General features: G+C 41.2%; 1 protein-coding gene across 8 annotated transcripts in view; it reads right to left on the bottom strand.

Moving 5' to 3' along the window:
- LIMA1 (LIM domain and actin binding 1) overlaps window positions 1–22725 on the bottom strand; it is a 104872-nt gene that overhangs the window by 16521 nt on the left and 65626 nt on the right. For all 8 annotated transcript variants that reach the window (XM_032143829.2, XM_032143830.2, XM_032143831.2 and 5 more), the window contains 4 exons: window positions 10879–10963; window positions 9427–9575; window positions 5753–5860; window positions 805–862 (listed from right to left, as the gene is read on the bottom strand). In XM_032143829.2, coding sequence (XP_031999720.1) covers window positions 805–862; window positions 5753–5860; window positions 9427–9575; window positions 10879–10963 — 400 coding nt within the window. The remainder of the gene's footprint in view (window positions 1–804; window positions 863–5752; window positions 5861–9426; window positions 9576–10878; window positions 10964–22725) is intronic.

The raw sequence follows: 22725 nt of genomic DNA, 5'->3' as shown, positions 1-22725 counted from the left end.
TAGAGACGGGGTTTCACCGTGGTCTCGATCTCCTGACCTCGTGATCCGCCCGCCTCGGCCTCCCAAAGTGCTGGGATTACAAGCGTGAGCCACCGCGCCCGGCGAGCCCAGGAGTTTGAGGCTGCAGTGAGTTATGATCACACCACTGCACTCCAGCCTGGGCAACAGAACAAGACCCTGTCTCTAAAAAACGAAAATAAAAAGTTATACTGAAAATCAGAATCAAAACTGGACATAGGTAAAAAACAAAACATTTTTGTCTTTGGGAAAAGGGAGGCTCAAAATGACTCCAAAATAGGAGATGAAAGGTGACAAAATTCACTGTCAGCAGGAAAATCCCTAGAACCTGGCTAGGAGGCTGACTATAATATACATTTAGATAAACAGGGAAAAAATATGTATCTTTAACAGATTATTCAAATCCTTATTCACTAAAGAATAGGTATTTATGAATAACATTATAAATGAATAAAATCCGTATTGGCCAAACTTCTGTTAAAATGAAACTTCAAAATTAGTTTATATAGCTTTAACTCTGAAAGGGTTTGGTGCAAAAAGTAGGATAAATTCAATGAGAAAAGCATTACAAGTATTCAGTTTGTCCCAAGTTAACTATATTTAATTGAATTTAACTTCTCCTTAAGCCATGAAGTGTGTAAAGGATATTCAAGCATCAGCCCTTAAATGCAAGTGGAAGATTTCGTATGTTATTTTCTCAGCACTGACAGTAATGGGAACACCCCTGAACCAAATACAGATAGAAAACAAGAACCTCATCCTCCAGATCTAAGAAAGAATGCTTACGGGAGTCATCTTCAGCAGGGGTGGAACGGACTGCCAGGCTATTCTCATTTGCAGAAATCTACACACACACACACAAAAAAAAAGGTTGAGGGGGATTAAGAGTCATATTAAAAATAAAAGAGCAAACTGCTGTTAATGCCATAAAAACCTGCTGACTCCAGTCAGTCACTGGCTGCCTGGGGGAAATAACGGGCACCAGAACAGCTGAGCATTTGAACAAGAGGCAGCAAAATGTCTTTTATGAGGATATTAACATGCCTCTCAATTACAGAGTAACCCGAGAAACAGACTGCACTCAACTGCCAAAAGTGTGCATCATCTCCCTTTATAAAACAACTTCTAAACCATATTTTTGTGCTCTCAAAACACAAAGCAAAACAAAGCCCTCTATCAAGGAGAGCAAAGCTCCTCACCATATAACCATAACCCACTCCAAGGAAAGATAAAGTATTTAAATATAGGAACTATTCTTATTTTTAAATTTTCCTAATTCTTATTTCCCAACCAACTACAACCTGCTGAAACGAGCTTGCCTATATAGAAGACCTTTTGATAGTTATAAAACAAATTTACCTAAAACTAACCTCAGTATTATCTTTGAGGACAGTTTCCCTTTTAATCCCAGTCTCAAAATGGCAATGTTTAAAAAGATGGCAGATCTTACGTATAGGTGTATATATCATTTTCTCAAAAGCCATCAAATTTAAATAAAAGAACTCTCTATTAGAGCTCTCCCTCCTTTCTACTGGCCCCCATGCCTTCCTGGTATCTTACTCCACATCCAAAATCATGAAGAGTCAACAGGTGACCCAATGTGCACTCTTCACATAATTTCCTTTTATTCAGATGCCATGGATTTTATGAGCAATGCTGAGTGTTTATATCAGGATGTCTGACAAACTGAATAGATTTACAATGAAGATTAAGTTGCTGGCTGACTGCACCTGAATTTCAGCATGGTTATTTTTTCCACTACTCTCTTCATTACAGGAATTCTAACATGGCATAAAATAAACCGGTATAATTACAGCCAGCATTTACTGGGTGTTTACTATGTGCCAGGTATTCAACTAATCGCCTTACAAATGCACTATTTTGTCTAATGATATGAAATAAATTTTCTGAAAGTTGTGCATGCCTACAAAAAGCTCTTCAGTTCTTGAGAATTAGTAGGTACCTCCATCCTAGGATGTTCTTTCTCACCTTTAATTTGGGCACCTTGAACCTGTGAGGTAATCTTTGTTTTTTTTTTTTTTTTAATGGAGTCTTGCTCTGTTGCAAGGCTGGAATCCAATGGTGTGATCTCAGCTCACTGCAACCTCTGCCTCCTGGGTTCAAGTGATTCTCCTGCCTCAGCCTCCCGAGTAGCTGGGATTACAGGTGCCCATCACCACACCCAGCTAATTTTTGTATTTTTAGTAGAGCAGGGTTTCACCATGTTGGCCAAGATGGTCTCAGACTCCTGACCTCAGGTAATCTGCCCACCTTGGCCTCCCAAAGTGCTAGGATTACAGGCGTGAGCCACCTCGCCAGGCACATGTCCTTTTTTTTTTTTAACAAGCTGAAGTTCAAATAACACTTAGGTATTGGTTAACAAAAGCTAGGCAAACAGCCAAAAGGATAGCGAAGGGTCTGAAAAATATTGCGAATTTTAACGCAGCTGAGGGTTTGTAAACCTGCAGCATGTGCTTGAAGAATATGTATTGTCTTTATCTCCTTTCTTCCCCACCCACTTCATGATTCACAGTCACACTAATGTCCTTTTAGGCTATAATTAAAATGTTCTAATCTTCCAGTTCAGTTCAGAGTTCCAGCTTCAAATCAACATGAAGACAATGAAGAAGGAAACATGAATTTAGATACAGGGATGATTCAAGCATTATTTCCCAAATGACTGTTTCCCAAACTACGCTCCTGGGATAAAGATGGGGATATTTCAACGCTGGGAATATTTTTCTCTTAAAAAAATTTTTTTTTGACAGTATATAAGAAAAACTTCAAAAATATTTAGTCAGTTATTCTTAAGAAATAATCTCCCATTTAAAAGATGAGAAAACAAGACAGTTTAACAAGATAACTCACTTAATACATGGCATGTGCCTCATGGGCTAATGCCTCAGTCCACTGTTGCAAGGATGTTTGCAATTTATGGGGGATTATATGACCATGCAACACGTGACTGCCAAGTATTTTGTCTTGTTATTCCAACATACATTTGTGATGTTTTCACAAAATAAACTATTCTAATATTTTTTTCTATTCTGGTCTTTGAATCAAATTTTGTAGCCATCAGTCTGAGACCATTTTTCTGTGGGTCTGCTTTGATCCAAGAGTGTAGTGTATCTCATGAGTTCCTGTTAGTATTCTGACAATATACCATCCTACTTTGTAAAGTCTGTTGTAGTCAAATAAGTTTGAGACAGGGTGCAGTGGTTCACACCTGTAGTTCCAGCACTTTGGGAGGCTGAGGCTGAGGGGATCGCTTGAAGCCAGAAGTTTGAGACCATTCTGAGAATTACAGCGAGACCCTATCTCTATAAAAAATAAAGATAAAAATAAATTAGCCAGATGTGGTGGCACACACCTGTAGTCCCAGCCACTTGGGAGGCTGAGGCAGGAAGATCACTTGAGCCCAAGAGTTGGAGGCTACAGTGAGCTATGATCACACTACTGCACTGTAGCCTGGGTAACAGAGCAAGACCTCGTCTCTAAAAAAAATTAAAAAAACACAAATTCCAACTAAGTTTGAGAACTGTTGCTCTTAATCCATTTAATGATCTCTATGTCTTTTGGAAGAACGGCGTGAAGGGTGTCAATACGTGTAACAGAAGCAATGGCTTTTCTCCTAAGATTAAATCACTGTAATAGATTTGAAAACCCTTTCTCCTCATCTCATTTAACATTCAATTCTCATATTGACTGAAAGACTAAAAGAATTGGGCAATGGGCAATGGTAGAGAACATAATAATTCCCCTGACATAAATATTGTTACTTATTTCAATTAAGCCATTCATCTAATGATTAATACATAACACACAAATATGATTTGCTTAAAATCTTTCAGTGGCTTTCCCCTGCTGCACCACTACATCCAAACCCTTAAGGGTGACATAAAGATTTTCCAGGCCTTACCCTAGCCCTCTCCTTCCACCTGTCTCTCACTGCTGCCTATGTGTACCTCATGCTCCAGCCAAGTCAGCAAACCTGTAATTCTGGCCAAGCATGGTGGCTCACAGCTGTAATCCCTCACTTGGGAGGCCAAGGCAGGTGGATCACATGAGGTCAGGAGTTCAAGACCAGCCTGGCCAACATGGCGAAACCCCATCTCTACTAAAAATACAAAAACTTAGCCAGGTATGGTGGCACGTACCCAGAATCCCAGTTACTCGGGAGGCTGAGGCAGGAGAATTGCTTGAACCTGGGAGATGGAGGTTGTAGTGAGCCGAGATCACGCCACTGCACTCCAGCCTCGGTGACAGAGCGAGACTCCATCTCCAAACAAACAAACAATCCCTGTAATTCTTCAGTAAGCCATCATCTCTGGTTTCCAAATCTCTGTTGTATCTGCCTGGAATACCCTTCTATTTCTAACTCAACCTTCCCCTCATTCACTTGGCCTACTTCCACACATTCTTCAAGACTCAGCTCAGACAGCACCTTCTTGAGGAAGTCAGGTTAAATGTCTTTACTCTGAGCTTCTGTGGTCCTGTATACCCCTCTCACAGCCTCACAGCACCTATCATACATTTTTATGATAGCTGACCTCTTATTAATCTCTCTTCTACTCTGTTTCCTTGCACATAAAGACCACATGGAATGGTTTGTCAATAAGTTTTTAAGCTTTTTATTTCCTATGCTTACTTAGTATAGTGACTGCCTTTCAAAATAATATGAGTGAAAGAGTAAGATTTTCTTGCACAAAAATGTGTTAAATGTATACTTAAATTAAGAATATATGAGTATCTGAAGATAATCTCTAATCAAATATATTTTTATTTTATTTTTGTAAATTATTCTTCCCAGCAGCATGGAATCAAGTTGCCCTGAATCTATGCTCTCCCAAATAGATTTTTTTTTTTCTTTGAGATGGAGTTTCACTCTTGTTGCTTAGGCTGGAGTGTAGTGGTGTGACCTCGGCCCACTGCAACCTCCGCCTCCTGGGTTCAAGCGATTCAACTGTCTCAGCCTCCCGAGTATCTGGGATTACAGGCAGGCACCACCATGCCCGGCTAATTTTTTGTATTTTTAGTAGAGATGGGGTTTCTCCATGTTGGTCAGGCTTGTCTCAAACTTTCGACCTCAGGTGATCTGCCTGCCTTGGCCTCCCGAAGTGCTGGGATTACAGGCGTGAGCCACCACACTCGGCCCGAATAGATTTTTATTTATTTATTTTTGAGACAGAGTCTTGCTCTGTCGCCCAGGCTGGAGTGCAGTGCACTCAGCTCACTGCAACCTCCACCTCCTGGGTTCAAGTGATTCTCTGGCCACAGCCTCCCGAGTAGCTGGGATTACAGGCATGCACCCCCACACCCAGCTAATTTTTATATTTTTAGTAGAGATGGGGTTTCACCCTGTGGGCTAGGCTGGTCTCAAACTCCTGACCTCAGGTGATCCACCTGCCTCACTCTCCCAAAGTGCTGACATTACAGGCGTGAGCCACTGTGCCCAGCCTCCAAATAGATTTTAAAAAATCACTTCAGCTCTTTGCCTTCTGAGCATCTGCTGAGCAAAATAATTTTTCAATGAAGGCTCATTATTTGGTCAGCTATAAGTTGCAGAGCTACTCAACTGAAATTATGTGACCTGCAAAAATGGCAATCTGTCCTGGCAGCTGTTACCAAATTCCCAGACACTCTACAGCCTAGAGTTAGAGTTGTTTCTAATTTCAAGCATCTAATTTAGAACACATGCTTCCTTGGCAACTGGACATCAGACTTTTCAACCTACCTTTTCTCCTTCCTGATGGGTGATGCAGACCTCAGGACCTGGAGGCACGTTCTCCTTTTGCTCCATTTTATGAATTTTGATTTCGCCACCACTGGCTTTCAACTCATTCTACAAAATAAAAATAACTGTAAAAAATTTTTTAAAGTCCCATCATTCTATTCTCTTCATAGTACATCTATTAGATAAACTTGGAATGTTAAAAAATTCTTCTAAGAAGCCTCTGGTCAAATCAACCCCCTAACTCTCACAAGCAAAACCCATTGACTAGTGAAATGACAAAAGCAGCTTTGTGGACACATACCTCAGAGTTAAATATCTGTATGCTAGTGTAAAACTGGATTGCTCATTAGAATACAGACACATCAACACAGGCACACAGAACACCCCGAGCATACAACATTCTTGTGATTCACTCTTCTAGCAGCAGAGCTTGTGGTAATGCAAAGCTTGTGAGTTTTATCAGAAAAGACCATTCTGGAGCAGGGGAAAGGAGATGCCAAGTGCCAATAATAGAAAATATACTGACCATACATATATAAATGCCCGGCCTGGAAAGAGAGACAGGGATGATGTATACGTATAAAAACTGAAATTATATTTAATGATACCATAAAGCAACCTTTTTGGTGGGACTTTCAAAAACATGTTTTTCCATATACAATTCATACATTGTACTAAAGACATAATTTATTTTACTTCTCATAACAGAGCCTCAACATAAAAGAACATGCATTTTATTGTCATAAGGAATAAGCATAATTGCATTTTTTTCCTTGCAAAGGATGCTAGGGCGAATATTACAATTAACTCATCCATTACATCTAAAATCAACATAGAACCTGCGTGTGGTGGCTCACGCCTGTAATCCCAGCACTTTGGGAGTCCGAGGTGGGTGGATCACCTGAGGCCAGGAATTCAAGACCAGCCTGGCGAACATGGTGAAATCCCGTCTCTACTAAAAATACAAAAAATTAGACAGGTGTGGTGGCGCATGTTTGTAATCCCAGTTACTTGGGAGGCTGAGGCAGGAGAATCACTTGAATCCGGGAGGCAGAGGTTGCAGTGAGCCGAGATCACGCCACTGCACTCCAGCCTGGGGAACAAGAGTGAAACTCCATCTCAAAATAATAAAATAAAATAAAATAAAATAAACATAGAGGTTGATGACTATAGACATTTCCTATCATTAGTCTGCTAGTAATGTAGTAATCTAGTACTTTTCTGTTCTCTGTGAACTTTAGGCATGGGAAGAAACAATTTATGGCCACCAGGTCAATGAAAGGAATGTAAGTACGACTTAGTCACCTAGGGATGGTATTCTAGATTATGGCCCACAGCTCTGGAGGTGCATCTATGAGGAGGAGCTGGCAGCTAGCACTGCAGAACATTATATAGCCCAACCACTCATTCTTGACCCCATCTCGAAGCCCCACCTCCAGAACTGCTGCCAGAGAATATGTATGTGCCTTGTTACAACCATATTCTGTAAGGGGCCTGGGAAATTCTTTGGGGATGAGACAAAATGTACTTTTTACAAGAATTCCCGAAGACTTTTCAACTCAAAATCTCCAGAGCAGGAGAACTATAATGCAGAAATGGTTAGGAGTTAAAAAAAAAAAAAGTTACTCAACAGGTTTCCCCACATAGGGAGTCACCTGGTGGGAATGTTTACAGCAGGAGGGCACTGAGAAGCAGTAAAATCTGGTAACAAGAGGAAGTTCAGCTTCACAGATCCCAATTTGCTGTATCTCCTGACCTGCCTTCTAAGGGAAGTCTAAATTTGCTCGCTTTTCACATTCACGGTGCATAATCAGCCTGTGATACTCCACTTTGCTAACTGATTTACACACATCATCTCTTCTTAAAACATAAAGTTGTTAAAATTACAGTTAAAAAACCAAGATGAAATTATTCATTGCCCAGAGAATTAGTCCACCAAATACTATTAGAGAATGTATACTTAATAATGTGGGGAAGAGAAGGCTTAACTCCCAGAATACTCATGGTTTCCAATATGCACCAATTTCAATCTGCCTAACAACAAATAAAATTCAATACTATTCTTTTTTATTTTGTTAGACAATTAGGACATCAAGAGATTAATCATTTGTAATTTGAAAACTTAGAACAAATGCTTGAAGGATACAAAAATATGTGTGTGTACATTTGTATCTATGTGTGTGTATACATATATATGTAAATAAATGGCATTTGAAAGGTAACTTTTTTTTTTTTTTGAGATGGAGTCTCACCCTGTCACCCAGGCTGGAGTGCAGTGGTGTGATCTCAGCTCACTGTAACCTCCATCTCCTAGGTTCAAGTGATTCTCCTGCCTCAGCCTCCCAAGTAGCTGGGATTACAGGCGCCTGCCACCATGCTGGCTAATTTTTGTATTTTTAGTAGAGATGGGGTTTCACCATGTTAGCCAAGCTGGTCTCGAACTCCTGACCTCAGGCAATCTGCCCACCTCGGCCTCCCAAAGTGCTGGGATTACAGGCATGAGCCACCACACCCAGCTGAATATCAAAATTTTCATGCTTACTGAGCACGTCACCTTCTTGTGATTTCTCCCTTTTTCTTTTTTTTTTTTTTTTTTTTTTTTTTTTTGAGACGGAGTCTCGCTCTGTCGCCCAGGCTGGAGTGCAGTGGCGCAATCTCGGCTCACTGCAAGCTCCGCCTCCCGGGTTCACGCCATTCTCCTGCCTCAGCCTCTCCGAGTAGCTGGGACTACAGGCGCCCGCCACCACGCCCGGCTAATTTTTTGTATTTTTAGTAGAGACGGGGTTTCACCGTGGTCTCGATCTCCTGACCTCGTGATCCGCCCGCCTCGGCCTCCCAAAGTGCTGGGATTACAAGCGTGAGCCACCGCGCCCGGCTCTCCCTTTTTCTTATGTACTATTCTACTTCTTTAGGAAAACAGTACGTCGTAAAGATTAAAGATTAAGTAGACGATCTACTGTATGACTCCTTCACATGAAATTTCCAAAATAGGCAGATACATAAAGACAGGAAGTAGATAAGTGGTAGCCAGGGGATGAGAGCAGGGGGAGTTGGGAGTGACTACACAGGTATGAAGTTTCTTTTCAGGGTGATGGAAAGGTTCTGGAATTAAACAGTGGTAATGGTTGTACAACCTTGTGAATATGCTAAATATCACAAAATCGCATACTTTAAAATGGTGATTTTATATTATGTGAGTTATATCTCAGTAAAAAATCACAAAAAACAAAAAACCCTCATTAATGAACGCAGCTGATATTTCTCTCCAGTCTTCTTCTTTCTTCCCTCAAAGCCAAAATAAGCTCTCCAGTCTTCTTCCTTCTTCCCTCAACAACCAAGATAAAATAAGAGTTATATTAAAACTAATAAAATACTACTTCTTTAACAACAACACAAAGATTAAGTAGAAGAGCCAGGGAAACTCTCAATGATACTCACTGGTAACATCACAAAAAAAGTGCGTGGGGTGGGAACCAGGACAAAGAAAGCAAAGTCAGGATTAGACCATGGTAAGAGCTGCAAATCCAGCGAGGGTAGGGTTCGTGTGAAAAGAGAACAGCTAGGGGACCAGGGCTCAGATGTAAGGGTCTGGTGACATTTCCTAATTCCAGTACTCAGTGACCGTCTGCTGGAAGATGGAATGAATGAATGAATGAACGATGCAGAACACATACTGTATAGCTGGTTGAGCTGCTTTGTTTGGACACAGCTGCCTGGTACTTAGCCATTCGATCCTTTATAGAGGTTTCTGAGAGGCGAGGAAGTTCCAGATTTCGCCTACTCTCATTTTTCTCCGAGTCAAATGTAGAAGATGACAATTGACCTGGAAGCATCCAAATAACATGTTTTATTTTATTTCTGAGATGGGGTCTCACCCGATCACCCAGGCTGAAGTGCAGTGGCGCACGATCATAGCTCACTGCAGCCTTGAACTCCTGAGCTCAAGATATCCTCCAGCCTCAGCCTCCCAAAGCACTGCAATTATAGGTGTAAACCACTGTGACTGGCTAACATGTTTTATCAGAAGATAAAAGTGATTCAAATAATTTCAAAATTCTAAATTTTGGGTTATTGTTATCTAAGGGCCAATATCTTCTATTAAAAGCACGAAGAAGAAAATCAGGAATATAATTGTCATTTATAAAGTAATATTCACTCACTTTCTTAGCATTAAAAGAACCTTACCATAATTGAGCATTGCATGTTTTATTTATTTTTTTGAGACAGGGTCTCACTCTGTCACCCAGGCTAGAGTTCGGGGCAGTGGCACGATCATAGCTCACTGCAGCTTTGAAGTCTTGGGCTCAAATGATCCATCCACCTCAGTTTCCCAAGTAGTAGTGACATCAAGGATGCACCACCACACTGGGCTTTTTTTTTTTTTTTTTTTTTTTTCTGTAGAGATAGGTCTATGTTGCCCAGGCTTGTCTCAAACTCCTGGATTTAAGTGGTCCTCCTGTCTCAGCCTCCCTAAGTGCTGAGATTACAGGTCTGAGCCATCATGCCTGGGCCCGTATTTTAAAATTCTGGCTAATTTAACATGAAAAAAGAAGAGATCTCAATGCTTTTTAATTTGCATTTATTTGATGACTAGGTAGCTGATGCTTTTCCTGTTTTTACTAATTTTTTCTTTTGTGAGGTGCCTGTATATGTCCCCTTTAAAACATAATTCCACTCTCAAAGTGTTATGTTATCGCTGGTAATACAGGGTAACCAAACCTGATAGGGGACACAGCCCATCTACTGAAGCCCTCAAACCCCAAATGACTGGAGCCAAAACTGATCGTAGCACTTTACTTATAGTTCCTCAAAGTATCCTTTGGTTACCATAGGTTACCACTAACAAGGGTGGATTAAAAATATAAAAAAAAGTGGCCAGGCATGACGGCTCATGCTTGTAATCCCAGCACTTTGGGAGCACGTCACCTTCCAGCTCAAAAAAAAAAAAAAAAAAAAAAGCTATTTATCGAGAGCAATGAGATTTGAGAATGGCATGCATCTAATAGGCAGACTTCCTTTTAATTTGTGCCACTCTTCCTTTAAAAGCATTGGCTTCGAGTCCAAAAGATGTTACTACTAGTGAGTACTTCCTAAAGGACCTCATCCACATGGAACTCTCTGCTTACCTGGGCCTATTTCCAGGTCATCTAGAGAATAGCTGTTTTCAGAGATCTTCCTTCCACTTGCACTTCGGCTTTGGGCCCGGAGAATCTGGAAAACGAAACCCAACGATAAGTTTTGCAGAAACGATGGGAAATCTTGACGCAAGGTTCAACTGGCAAACCTTCTTTATAAATAAAATCCAGATTTGATTTTATATTTTATATTCCATAGAATTTTTTTAAAAATTACAAATATCAAGCACTACATATTCACAGGTGCCCAGGGAAAAATAAGTAACCCTATATAGGTAATATTCTCTGCTAAAGATGGCTTCCTAACCAGCAAGCTTTGTAACACTTATTGGAGGGGAATCCTCACATACCAGATGACAATTACATGTCCTTCCAAACTGCCAAGTGCTGATGCAGAATCTGCTGTTTCCTTTCTCCATCTCACGTTATTTCTGCTATTGCTGCCTTAGTTCATGTCTTCATCATCTTTCCCCTGGACTACTGCATTATACCTCTTTAACTGGATCTTCATTATCTTCCAATCCAGTCTCTATGATGCTGCCGTTATCCCCAATAATACAAAGTAATTATCCAAAAATATAAATCTATTTTACCCTCCTTTTCAAAATTCTTTCAGAATTCCTACTCACTCCTGAAATTAAACCCAAAGTGCTTAGTAAGTCACAGAAGTCCTGTTCTAGATCCGGTCCCTACTGAGCCAGCCTCCTTTATCCTTCTGTTACCTTACAAATGCCTGTTCCTTCAAAGACTCAGTGCAAGCACTATGAAGTCTGAGTACCTTGCCAACATAAATTTAGGTAATCTTTCCTCTGTTCTCAAGGTACCTGGTCAAACTGTTGGGTGACTGTCCCTCTACTGCACTGTAAGCTCACTGAGGGCAGAGACCATGCCTTTTTGTCCATATATTTCCAGGACTTACAGAAAAGTGGATGACACAGATTTTTTTTTTTTTTTTTGAGACAGAGTCTCACTCCGTCACCCAGGCTGGAGTATAGTGATGTGATCTTGGCTCACTGCAGCCTCCATCTCCCAGGTTCAAGCGATTCTCCTGCCTCAGCCTGAGTAGCTGGGATTACAGGCGCCTGCCACCATGCCTGGCTAATTTTTATAATTTTAGTAGAGACAGGGTTTCACCATGTTGGCCAGGCTGGTCTCGAACTCCTGACCTCAGGTGATCTGCCCACCTCAGCCTCCCAAAGTGCTGTGATTACAAGCTTGAGCCATTGTGCCTGGCCAAGATTTTGTTTAATAAGATGTTTTGTGATTCCATTAAATTACTACATTTATCTCTCTCATATCTAGGGTAGATCTTTAATGAAAGTTACAAATTATAATTTTTAAGACTGTAGTGTCAAAGAACATTCCCAGACGTAGTACACAGGGAGTATGTCATGTTTATTTAGCTTATAATGACAGCCTTACATCAGATCCTATCATTCGAATCTATTTTATTTCCAGATAACTTGAGGTTAAAAAAGATATCTGAAATCCAGTATGACAGGAGATAAGAATAAAACACTTAGCACCCTTTTGAGTTTAACATTAGTAAATAGTTACTAAATCTTTAAGTTCAATGGACTTGTCAACTTTACTGTAAAGTGAGAAAGTGAGGCTGGGCATGGTGGCTCACGCCTGTAAACCCAGCATTTTGGGAGGCCAAGGTGGGCAGATTGCTTGAGCTCAGGAATTTGAGACCATCCTGGGCAACATGGTGAGACCCTGTGTCTACTAAAAATACAAAAATTTAGCCAGGTGTGGTGACATGCACCTGCGGTCCCAGCTACTTGGGAGGCTGAGGTGGGAGGATTGCTTGAACCAGGGGGGCAGAGGTTGCAGGGAGCAGAGATTGCTCCACTGCACTCCAACCTAAGCAACAGAGTGAGACCCTGTCTCAAAAAAAAAAAAAAAAAAAAAAAAAAGAAAAGAAAAAAGAAAAAAAGAAAGTGAACTATCACTTTTACATATTTTTTATACCCCCTCCTTGGAGACAGAAAACATACCACATCAGAAATCTGAGCCAAGGATTGGTCTGTTTATACCACACCAATAAGAATAGTTTCCTTCAAATTCAATATACATTTAATATATCTCCCAAGGCCAGGTACAGTGGCTCAAGCTTGTAATCCTAGCACTTTGGGAGGCTGAGACAGGTGGATCACTTGAGCCCAGGAGTTTGAGACCAGCTTGGGCAACATGGCAAAACCTCGTCTCTACAAAAAAGATACAAAAGTTAGGCTGGGCACGGTGGCTCATGCCTGTAATCCCAGCACTTTGGGAGGCTGAGGCAGAAGGATCACGAGGTCAGGAGTTCGAGACCAGCCTGACCAACATGGTGAAACCCCGTCTCTACTAAAAATACAAAAAAATTAGCCAGGCGTGGTGGCCTGCACCTGTAATCCCAGCTACTCAGGAGGCTGAAGCAGGAGAATCGCTTGAACCCAGGAGGCGGAGGTTGCAGTGAGCCAAGATCAGGCCACTGCACTCCAGCCTGGGTGACAAAGCAAGACTCCGTCTCAAAAAAAAAAAAATTATGGCTTGGGCATCCCTGTATCCCACTACCAGAGGGTGCATAGGAAAATTGCTTGACCTGGAAGTGGATATTACCAAATCATCCACTGTGTGTGTGTATAATTTGTCTCCTTGCTGGGCGTGGTGGTTCATGCCTGTAATCCCAGCACTTTGGGAGGCTGAGCCAGGAGGATACTTTGAGCCTAGGAGTTCAAGACTAGCCTGGGCAACATAGGAAGACTCCATCTCTACAAAAAAGAATACAGTGAGCCGTGACCACACCACTGCATTCCAGCCTGGGTGATGAGTAAGACCCTGCTCAAAAAGTAATAATAATAATTTATATCCAGTCAGCTTTGCAATTTACATTATTGATTTGTCTATTTTTTTCTCTTTTTTTTTTTTTTTAAAGTAGAGACAGGGTCTCACCATGTTGCCCAGGCTGGCCTCAAACTCCTGGGCTCAAGGGATCTTGCCTCGGCTTCCCAAGGTGCTGGGATTACAGGTGTGGGCCACTGCATCCGGCCTGATTGGGTCTACTTTTAATAAAAACTAAAACAAGCTGGAACAACACTATCTGTGCTACATCACACACAGGTCAGGCATACTTTCATGAATTATTAGACATCCATATGACTCACACAGCTCAACATACTCTTGCTCTAGGAGCAGCCGCTATCTGAAAATGAAGTGGCCAGGCGCGGTGGCTCACACCTGTAATCCTAGCACTTTGGGAGGCTGAGGCAGGCGGATGACTTGAGGTCAGGAGTTTGAGACCAGCCTGGCCCACATGGCAAAACCCCATCTCTACTAAAAATACAAAAATTAGCTGAGCATGGTGGCACGTGCCTGTAATCCTAGCTACTGGGGAGGCTGAGGCAGGAGAATCGCTTGAACCTGGGAGGTGGAGGTTGCAGTGGGCCAAGATCACTGCACTTTAGCCTGGGCAACAGAGCAAGACCCCATTTCCAAAAAAAAAAAGAAAAGAACAACCAAAAGGAAATGGGTTCTGCATTCTTAATACAGATACTTGCTTTCTGTCAAAGGTAAAGTTCAAGCACAATTCCAAGAATATGTGTTACATGTTACAACCTGCAGAGAGCTGTTTTCTGTCTAGTTGGAGCTACACATCCTTCTCTCTCTTGTGTGAAGTCCCTGAACTGCTGTTATTGGGAGCATAATCATTTAGAACCAGAGCATAAACCTTGCCAGGGCAGAGGCTTTCTTTGGTTTTAAATGCATAAAATTTCCCATCTTTGTTAGCTTTTAATTTAAACTGCTGGGTTAAATAAAATAAGGCCCCCTTACCTTTTTTTTTGAAGCCTTTTGCTCCATGGGGTATCAAAACTCTGCATTAATTTCTTTCAAGTACTAAAAAAGTACATGTACAAAGCCACTTGGTCTCAGAGAAAAATAGGAAGAGAACTGTCTGAAAATCCCTCATACAGACTGTGGCTCTAAGGAGAAATACAGCTGTGAGGTAAGATGGGTTTTCATGATATCGCAGGTTCAGTGAAGCACAGCATTACTTTCAATATATTTCACCTCCAAACCACTCGAACATTAAGAACAACAAGGCTTGGCTGGGCATGGTGGCTCATGCCTGTAATCCCAGCACTTTGGGAGGCCAAGGCAGGTGGATTACCTGAGGTCAGGAGTTCAAGACCAACCTGGCCATGGTGAAACCCCATCTCTACTAAAAATACAAAAAATTAGCCGGACACCTGTAATCCCAGCTACTTGGGAGGCTGAGGCAGAAGAACTGCTTGAACCCGGGAGGCAGAGGTTGCAGCGAGCTGAGATCACGCCATTGCACTCCAGCCTGGGCAACAAGAGCGAAACTCCGCCTCAAAAAAAAAAAAAAAAAGAATAACAAGGCTGGGCATGGTGGCTCACGCCTGTAATCCCAGCACTTTGGGAGGCAGAGGCAGGAGGGTTGCTTGAGGCCAGGAGTTTGAGACCAGCCTGGGCAACATGGTGAGACCCTGTCTCTGCTTTAAAAAAAAAAAAAGAATTAGCCAGGCATAGTGGTGATGCCTGCAGTCCCAGCTACTCTGGAGGCTGAAGTGGGATGATTGATTTAGTCCAGGAAGTCGAGGCTGTAGTGACCTATGATTGTGCCACGGCACTCCAGCCTGGACGATATAACAACGCCCTGTCTCAAAAGCAAACAAACAAACAAAAATGATCTCAAATGCATTTAAGATGAGTTTTATGATCCACATTTTCCAAGTGGTAATCTGAGGTACAGGAAGAAGGAGGGGTTTCCTCCAATATTTCTCAAGGAAGTAAAGGAACGCAAAACACACACACACACACACACACACAAATTCTGATACCAAAATACTCTTCTGTAATAGACTTTTATCACATTTTAGCTCTTTTTACTCAGACACTTGAGGGAGCCTTAATCATTCTAATGTCAAGGAAAGAGAATAGACAAGATACTTTTAAGACTTTCTGGAATTTCCTGAAGTCCTCCTTCCTGTCAGCTTACAATAACTCTTGTTAGTATGAACATCCCTTAAATATTCTCTGTGAATCCATAAATCAAATGCACCAAGATGTACTAGTAAGAGGATAAAAGTTTGGGGCTTTTAGACAGTAGTCTGTAGAATTTTTCTCTGTATTTTTTAAAACAGAAATAAAGTTAAGTTCTAAATAAGTAACAAAGCAGGATTTCCTGTCTTTTCTACACTATCTTCAGAAAAAATTATATTTAAAAGCTGATTCTCAACACCTTAATTTACTGAGAGTCCCCTACCTCACTTAGCCACTTCCTTCAACCTTTCAACTTCAGCTTCCTTTGGACGCTGTCATCTCACCAAAGTCAAGGGCAGAGGAAGGTTGGCTTTTAGGGAAAAATGGAACTTTGCTGAACTATGCATGGAAATCGGGGCATAGATAAAACCTAGCCTTGATTTATTAAAGTATTGAGAGAAAAATTTCTTTCTTCAGGGACTCTCTTAGAGAGTTAATATAAGTAAAATAATACACATAAAAAGAGCTTTTATCTCCAGGTGGTAGGATTTCTCTACATTTTTTGTATTCCCAAGCATTCTACAAATACTATGTGTTAGTCTTACAATTAGGAAAAAAAAAAAAAAAGGAAGGATAACAAGTCATATCTATTAATTTAAGTAGACAAAAATGGTAAAACCAAATGCTAATGATGCTTTAGGGAATGTGTCCTTATACTGTACTAGTGGTGTTGTATCTTGAGAATAAGCTGAAAATATATAAGAATAAACAATAAATCATACCTTTTGATGTAAGAACAATGTTTAATGAATTATATCTTTTTAATTTTATTTATTTTTTTTTTTGAGACAAAGTCTCGCTCTGTCTCCCAGGATGGAGTGCAGTGGTATGATCTCAGCTCACTGCAACCTCTGCCTCCCAGGTTCAAGCAATTCTCTTGCCTCAGGCTTCTGAGTAGCTGGGATTTCATGCGCATGTCACCACGCCAGGCTAATTTTTGTATTTTTAATAGAGATGGGGTTTTGCCACGTTGGCCAGGCTGGTCTTGAACTCCTGACCTCAAGTGCTGGGATTACAAGTGTGCCTTGTGCCTTGGCCTCCCAAAGTGCTGGGATTACAAGTGTGAGCCACCACGCCAGGCCCCAAACTCACAAGCTTCTAACTCTAGAGCTTTCATTCATATCTCTTGCATTCCAATATATTTCTTCTGTTCACGGTCCTGATGCTTTTCAATTAGTTAAGCATAAAATGTGGGGAGGCAGAGTTAATTAAAGTCTTTGAGAACATAGCTGTTTTTATGTTTTCAATTTTTCCCAGTTTCTTAGATTTCAAAGGTATGTAGGGCCCATTGTTTCTATCCAATAAATAGTGATTATAATATCCATGAAGATAGTGCTATATGGTAGAAGGGGTACTATCCAATTTCAATCCTGTTCTGATATTAATTAGCCACATGCCATGGGGCATATCAATTAACTTCTCTGACCTCATCTAATTGCATCTGTAAAATTGGGATTGTAAGGTTCTAACTGACTGAGGGCAGTGAGCTGGATTAAATAACTTCTTAAACTCTCTTAAGGTTCTAGGATCTATATGTCAACAATTTTGATAGTGATTTCTCACTCATTGTAACTCACTGATGAGTTAGAATGGGTTGGAAGGCTAGAGGAAATGACTAGTAAATATATTCATCTGGATACACACCTGTGTTGTCTAATTTAGGAATGAGTCCACTAGCAGGAAGACAAAGGTAGTAATATTTGTACTGGGGGGAGACGAAGTCTTTCTAGCCCCCTTGAAGTCTAATATAGCCAACATTGCTTAAAGAATGTTCCAGTCCCCTGACATTGCTTGTTGATATGTTTTACTATAATGAAACTGGTGAAAAACCAGTACACAGGACATGAAAGCAAGCAGAGAAGAAGAGATGAGTGGTCTCTAGCTGGCACATCGAGGACGGGCATTTAGGGCAAGGAACAGTTAAAAAGATTGGAATTCTTTGACTGCATCTTTCCCCTGGATCAATTATTATCTTACCACACATACATACAAAAGAGATTACTCAGAGTCATTAAGAGTAAATAAAAAATTTATGCTGATATGTAGTCTTTACAAGAAATGTACCACTATAGATAGATGTCAGTCGAAATAATGCTGAGGATAGCCTTATTTACATTTTTGAAATGACAAGAGAAGCTATAAACTATAGTTGAATATGCTAAATCAGCAAAAAGTTAGTTTTACCAAGATAAGTGAGAAAGAATGCATTGATAGAAAAACAAAGACAATTCTTGTGTACAATTAACAATAATATGCAAAACCAATTATCCACATTTAAAGCATTAGCAATATATCTACTGAAGATTAAATGTTAGGTCAAGGTAAAAGTCAAGATTCACTGACAGGCAAATTAAAGATATACTCCCCTACATTGAGATGACTGTATAGACTCCACATTGATGTTAATAGTTATTCAAATACCTTTCCTCCCCAAACTTACTTTAAAATTTTAACTTAAAACCATGCGATTTGGCTGGGCGCAGTGGCTCACATCTATAATCCCAGCATTTTGGCAGGCCAAGGCAGGGGGATCACGAGGTCAGGAGTTCAAGACGAGCCTGACCCACACGGTGAAACCCCATCTCTACTAAAAATACAAAAATTAGCTGGTGTGGTGGCATGCGCCTGTAATCTCAGCCACTCAGGAGGCTGAGGCAGGAGAATCGCTTGAACCCAGGAGGTAGAGGTTGCAGTGAGCCAGGATTGTGCCACTGCACTCCAGCCTGGGCGACAGCAAACAAACAAACAAACTATGCAATTAATATAAATTATGAACATCCTCAGAATTGTATTCTTCTTGGGATATAATTCTAAATAACTTAAGACATATTCAGAAAGCAGAAGAAAAATTTTTATCTTAACGTTAAGTAGATAAAGGAACACATACAATTATTAACTAAGAGGAAGATAAGATGTTATGAATAATTTCTGCAACAATCTGGGGATTCCCTATGGACACCTACCCATTCATCAAGAAGGCCTATATAAATTATTTCTTTGATGCAGATTACAGATTGGCTATGAATAAGTACCTGATGAACAGAGATCATCACACTTTAGCTTGGTTGCCTTACTCTCTAAAGACTCATTCTACTACACCAGCGCATATATGCTGTTATGTATGAGTGTTATGCAAAACTAAACAAAATACCAAGTGTCACTTCCAGGAACTTACAAGAAGAAAAACCACAAAGATGTTGGAACAAGTGAAGTTTTTTGTTGGCATTTTCATGCTATCTATACATATCATGATCCTGGTGCTAAAAGGAACTGAAATTCAGAGGGAAGCTGAAGGGCTGGGAGTCTACGGGGAGAGAAGTCACAAACAAGAGAAAAGGGTGATGGGGCAAAGGAAACTTCCTTTGTTATTTTAGATATGTCTATTTTACCTGAATGTATTGCTTTATTTTTATAATATAAAATCCCAGCACTTTGGAAGACCAAGGTGGGTGGATCACTTGAGGCCAGGAGTTCAAGACCAGCCTGGCCAACATGGCAAAACCCCGTCTCTACTAAAAATACAAAAATTAGCCGGACTTCATGGTGCACACTTGTAATCCCAGCTACTCAGGAGGCTGAGGCAGAGAATTGCTTGAACCTGGGAGGCTGCAGTGAGCTGAGATGGTGCCACTGCACTCCAGCCTGGGCGACAGAGCAAGGCTGTCTCAAAAAAAAAAAAAAAAAGGCAACATGACAATAACTAAACATGGGTCATAACTAGTTGATCAGTTCTCTTTTTCATAAAAGGATGTCCTGAATGGTTATCTTGGCCATCTAAAACCCAGATTAATACATATAAGGAATTAGGAATGCTAAATCACATTCACTAAGTGTCACCATGGCATTTTTTTTGTTTTTTTTTGAGAGGAAGTTTCGCTCTTGTTGCCCAGGCTGGGATGCAATGGTGTCATCTCAGCTCACTGCAAACTCTGCCTCCTCGGTTCAAGTGATTCTTCTGCTTCAGCCTCTCGAGCAGCTGGGATTACAGACATGTGCCACCATCCCCAGCTGATTTTTGTATTTTTAGTGGAGATGGGGTTTCTCCATGTTGGTCAGGCTGATCTCGAACTCTCGACCTCAGGTGATCCACCCGTCTCGGCCTCCCAAAGTGCTGGAATTATAGGTGTGAGCCACTGCTCCCGGCCCACTGTGGCATTTCTTTTGATGATAGCTTACATTAATCCATATACCACTCATTCACTCATAGAAGTAGAACCATCATATTCAGGCTGGGCATGGTAGCACTTTGGGAGGCTGAGGTGGGCAGATCACCTGAGGTCAGGAGTTCAAGACCAGCCTATCCAACATAGTGAAACCCCATCTCTACTAAAAATACAAAAAAAGCTGGCCAGGAATGACAGCGGACACCTGTAATCCCAGCTACTCAGGGGATGAGGCAGGAGAAGTGCTAGAACCTAGGAGACAGAGGTTGCAGTAAGCCAAGATCGTGCCACTGCACCCCATCCTGGGCGATAGAATGAGACTGTTTCAAAAATAAATAAATAAATAAATAAATAAATAAATAAATAAATAAAACCATCATATTCAGCTAAACCACCTGACCTAAATAACCTATCTATTCATCAAAGGTAGAGAATAAGTGAGAAATAGGCTTTAATCAATTTTCATTATTTGGAAGGCAGCTATGCTTACCACTATACCACCAATGCCACCTTCCTTTTATTAAATAAATACTATGAACTAAGTTATTGATCACTAGCGTATAAAAACATCTTTACTTTTCTTCTTGAATTTATAAAAATAAGTTATTTTTTATTTTTGCCTTATCTAGTAGCAAACATAAAACTATCCTGACTTAAAAAGCCAACTTGTTCTTTCTCCTATTTTTTCCTTGGATCACAAGTTCATATACAGTCAAGCAAGCGCCCCAAAAACCCCAGAATTGAAAACAGGTGTATTCCCTTCAGAAAAATCAAAGCTAGAATGTTTAGCTATTAAAGTGTTTCTCTCCAGAGTGAGATCAAGTGACTTCACCGCAGTGGCTCAACAGTGGCTGACTCCCTCCTTCCAAATCAGCCCATCATAGAACACCTATTGCTAAGCAGCAAAAGCCAGAGCTTAGATCCCTCATAATTGGAGACTTCAAAGTGTTCAGAACTTCAAGCCTGGCCTATGAAGTAAAATCTTTTTTTTTTTTTTTTTTTTTTTTTTAAGTACAATTGCAATTTTATTTTTCTCCAGAGGCTAGTTTTTCTTCAGTCCTTAAGAACTCTGCTCCTTATATGGGCTTCGGTGGCGGTCATGGGGCAGCACCCGCAGGTCTACAGTGGGGTGGAGGTGTTCGATCCTCGCGGGCTTCATGACCTTGATTCCTGACTACCGTGCTGTGAATGGCACAACTCGCACAGTAATGTAGCTTCACATCCGGCCTGGGAAGTACACAGGCATCCAGGACGCTCACTTCAGAAATATCGCTGACTGCTGCAGCCTCTACATTTCAAGTGAGGAATTTCTTTTTTTTTTTTTTTTTTTGAGACGGAGTCTCGCTCTGTCGCCCAGGCTGGAGTGCAGTGGTGCAATCTCGGCTCACTGCAAGCTCCGCCTCCCGGGTTCACGCCATTCTCCTGCCTCAGCCTCCCGAGTAGCTGGGACTACAGGCGCCCACCACCACACCCGGATAATTTTTTTTGTGTGTGTGTGTGTGTGTATTTTTAGTCGAGATGGGGTTTCATCGTGGTCTCGATCTCCTGACCTCGTGAGCCGCCCGCCTCGGCCTCCCAAAGTGCTGGGATTACAGGCGTGAGCCACCGCACCCGGCCTATGATGAATTTCTTAATAAGCCTTGTCATTGGGCACAGAATGGGCACAGTTTATGCAGCAAATTGGCTGCAGTGAATAGCGTACACCTGGTTGTGGCCCTCTTTGGCGTGACCATTGTTTCTTCTTTTCTTTGTCATCTTGGAGGTACAGGCCCAAGAAAGATGAAGTAAAAATCTTAATTTGAGGGTGACTGAGTGCTTCAAGACCACTTACCCCAAATCCACATTCTGCAAGACAGTTCAAGAAAAAAGGCAAAGTAGCCGTCTACCTCAAGGCTATGGGCTCCACAATACTTAGTACAGTTGTCCCCAAGTGTAAAACACTTCCCATGGCGTGCTTCTTCCCTGTCTCCCAGGTTAGGCACAATGATGCCAAAGCACTCTGTCATTGACACTCTCATCCTTTAAGAATTTCAGGCTGGGTGTGGTGGCTCACGCCTGTAATTTCACCAGCTTGGGAGGCCAACGCAGGAGGATCACTTGAGCCCAGGAGTTTAAGAACAGTCTGGGCAACATAGTGAAACCCTGTCTCCATGAAAAATTTAAAAAATTAGCTGAGAGCGGTGGTACACACCTGTGGCCCCAGCTATTTGGGAGGCTGAGGCAGGGGGGTCAAGGCTGCAGTGAGCCACAATTGTACCACTGTACTCCTCCAGCCTGGGCAACAGAGTTAAGACCCTATCTCCATTAAAAAAAAAAAAACAAAACACATTTCAAACAATAACAGCAGTTTAATTCTTCCTTTGGAATCTAGGTAAAACTGGTCTTTCTCTATAAAGTCTACTATGTTCTGGTCTTGTTTCAAAAAGTATAAACACACTGAAATTAAAACATGAAATATTAAGAATAAAAGATTCAAAAAGTAGCAAATGGGGGATGAGTATTCCAAGGTTTGAGTGTAAAGATTGGCTATGAGACTGTACAGGTAGGTTGAACTCAGACTATAGAATACCTGACAGAACTGTTAAAAATAATCTAGACTGAGATTGGGCATGGTGGCTCATGCCTG

This window comes from Hylobates moloch, unplaced genomic scaffold (assembly GCF_009828535.3).
Source record: "Hylobates moloch isolate HMO894 unplaced genomic scaffold, HMol_V3 SCAFFOLD_22, whole genome shotgun sequence".
Lineage (NCBI taxonomy): Eukaryota > Metazoa > Chordata > Mammalia > Primates > Hylobatidae > Hylobates > Hylobates moloch.
Note: the sequence above shows the minus strand (reverse complement) of the source record. Positions and strands in the feature narration are given on the sequence as shown.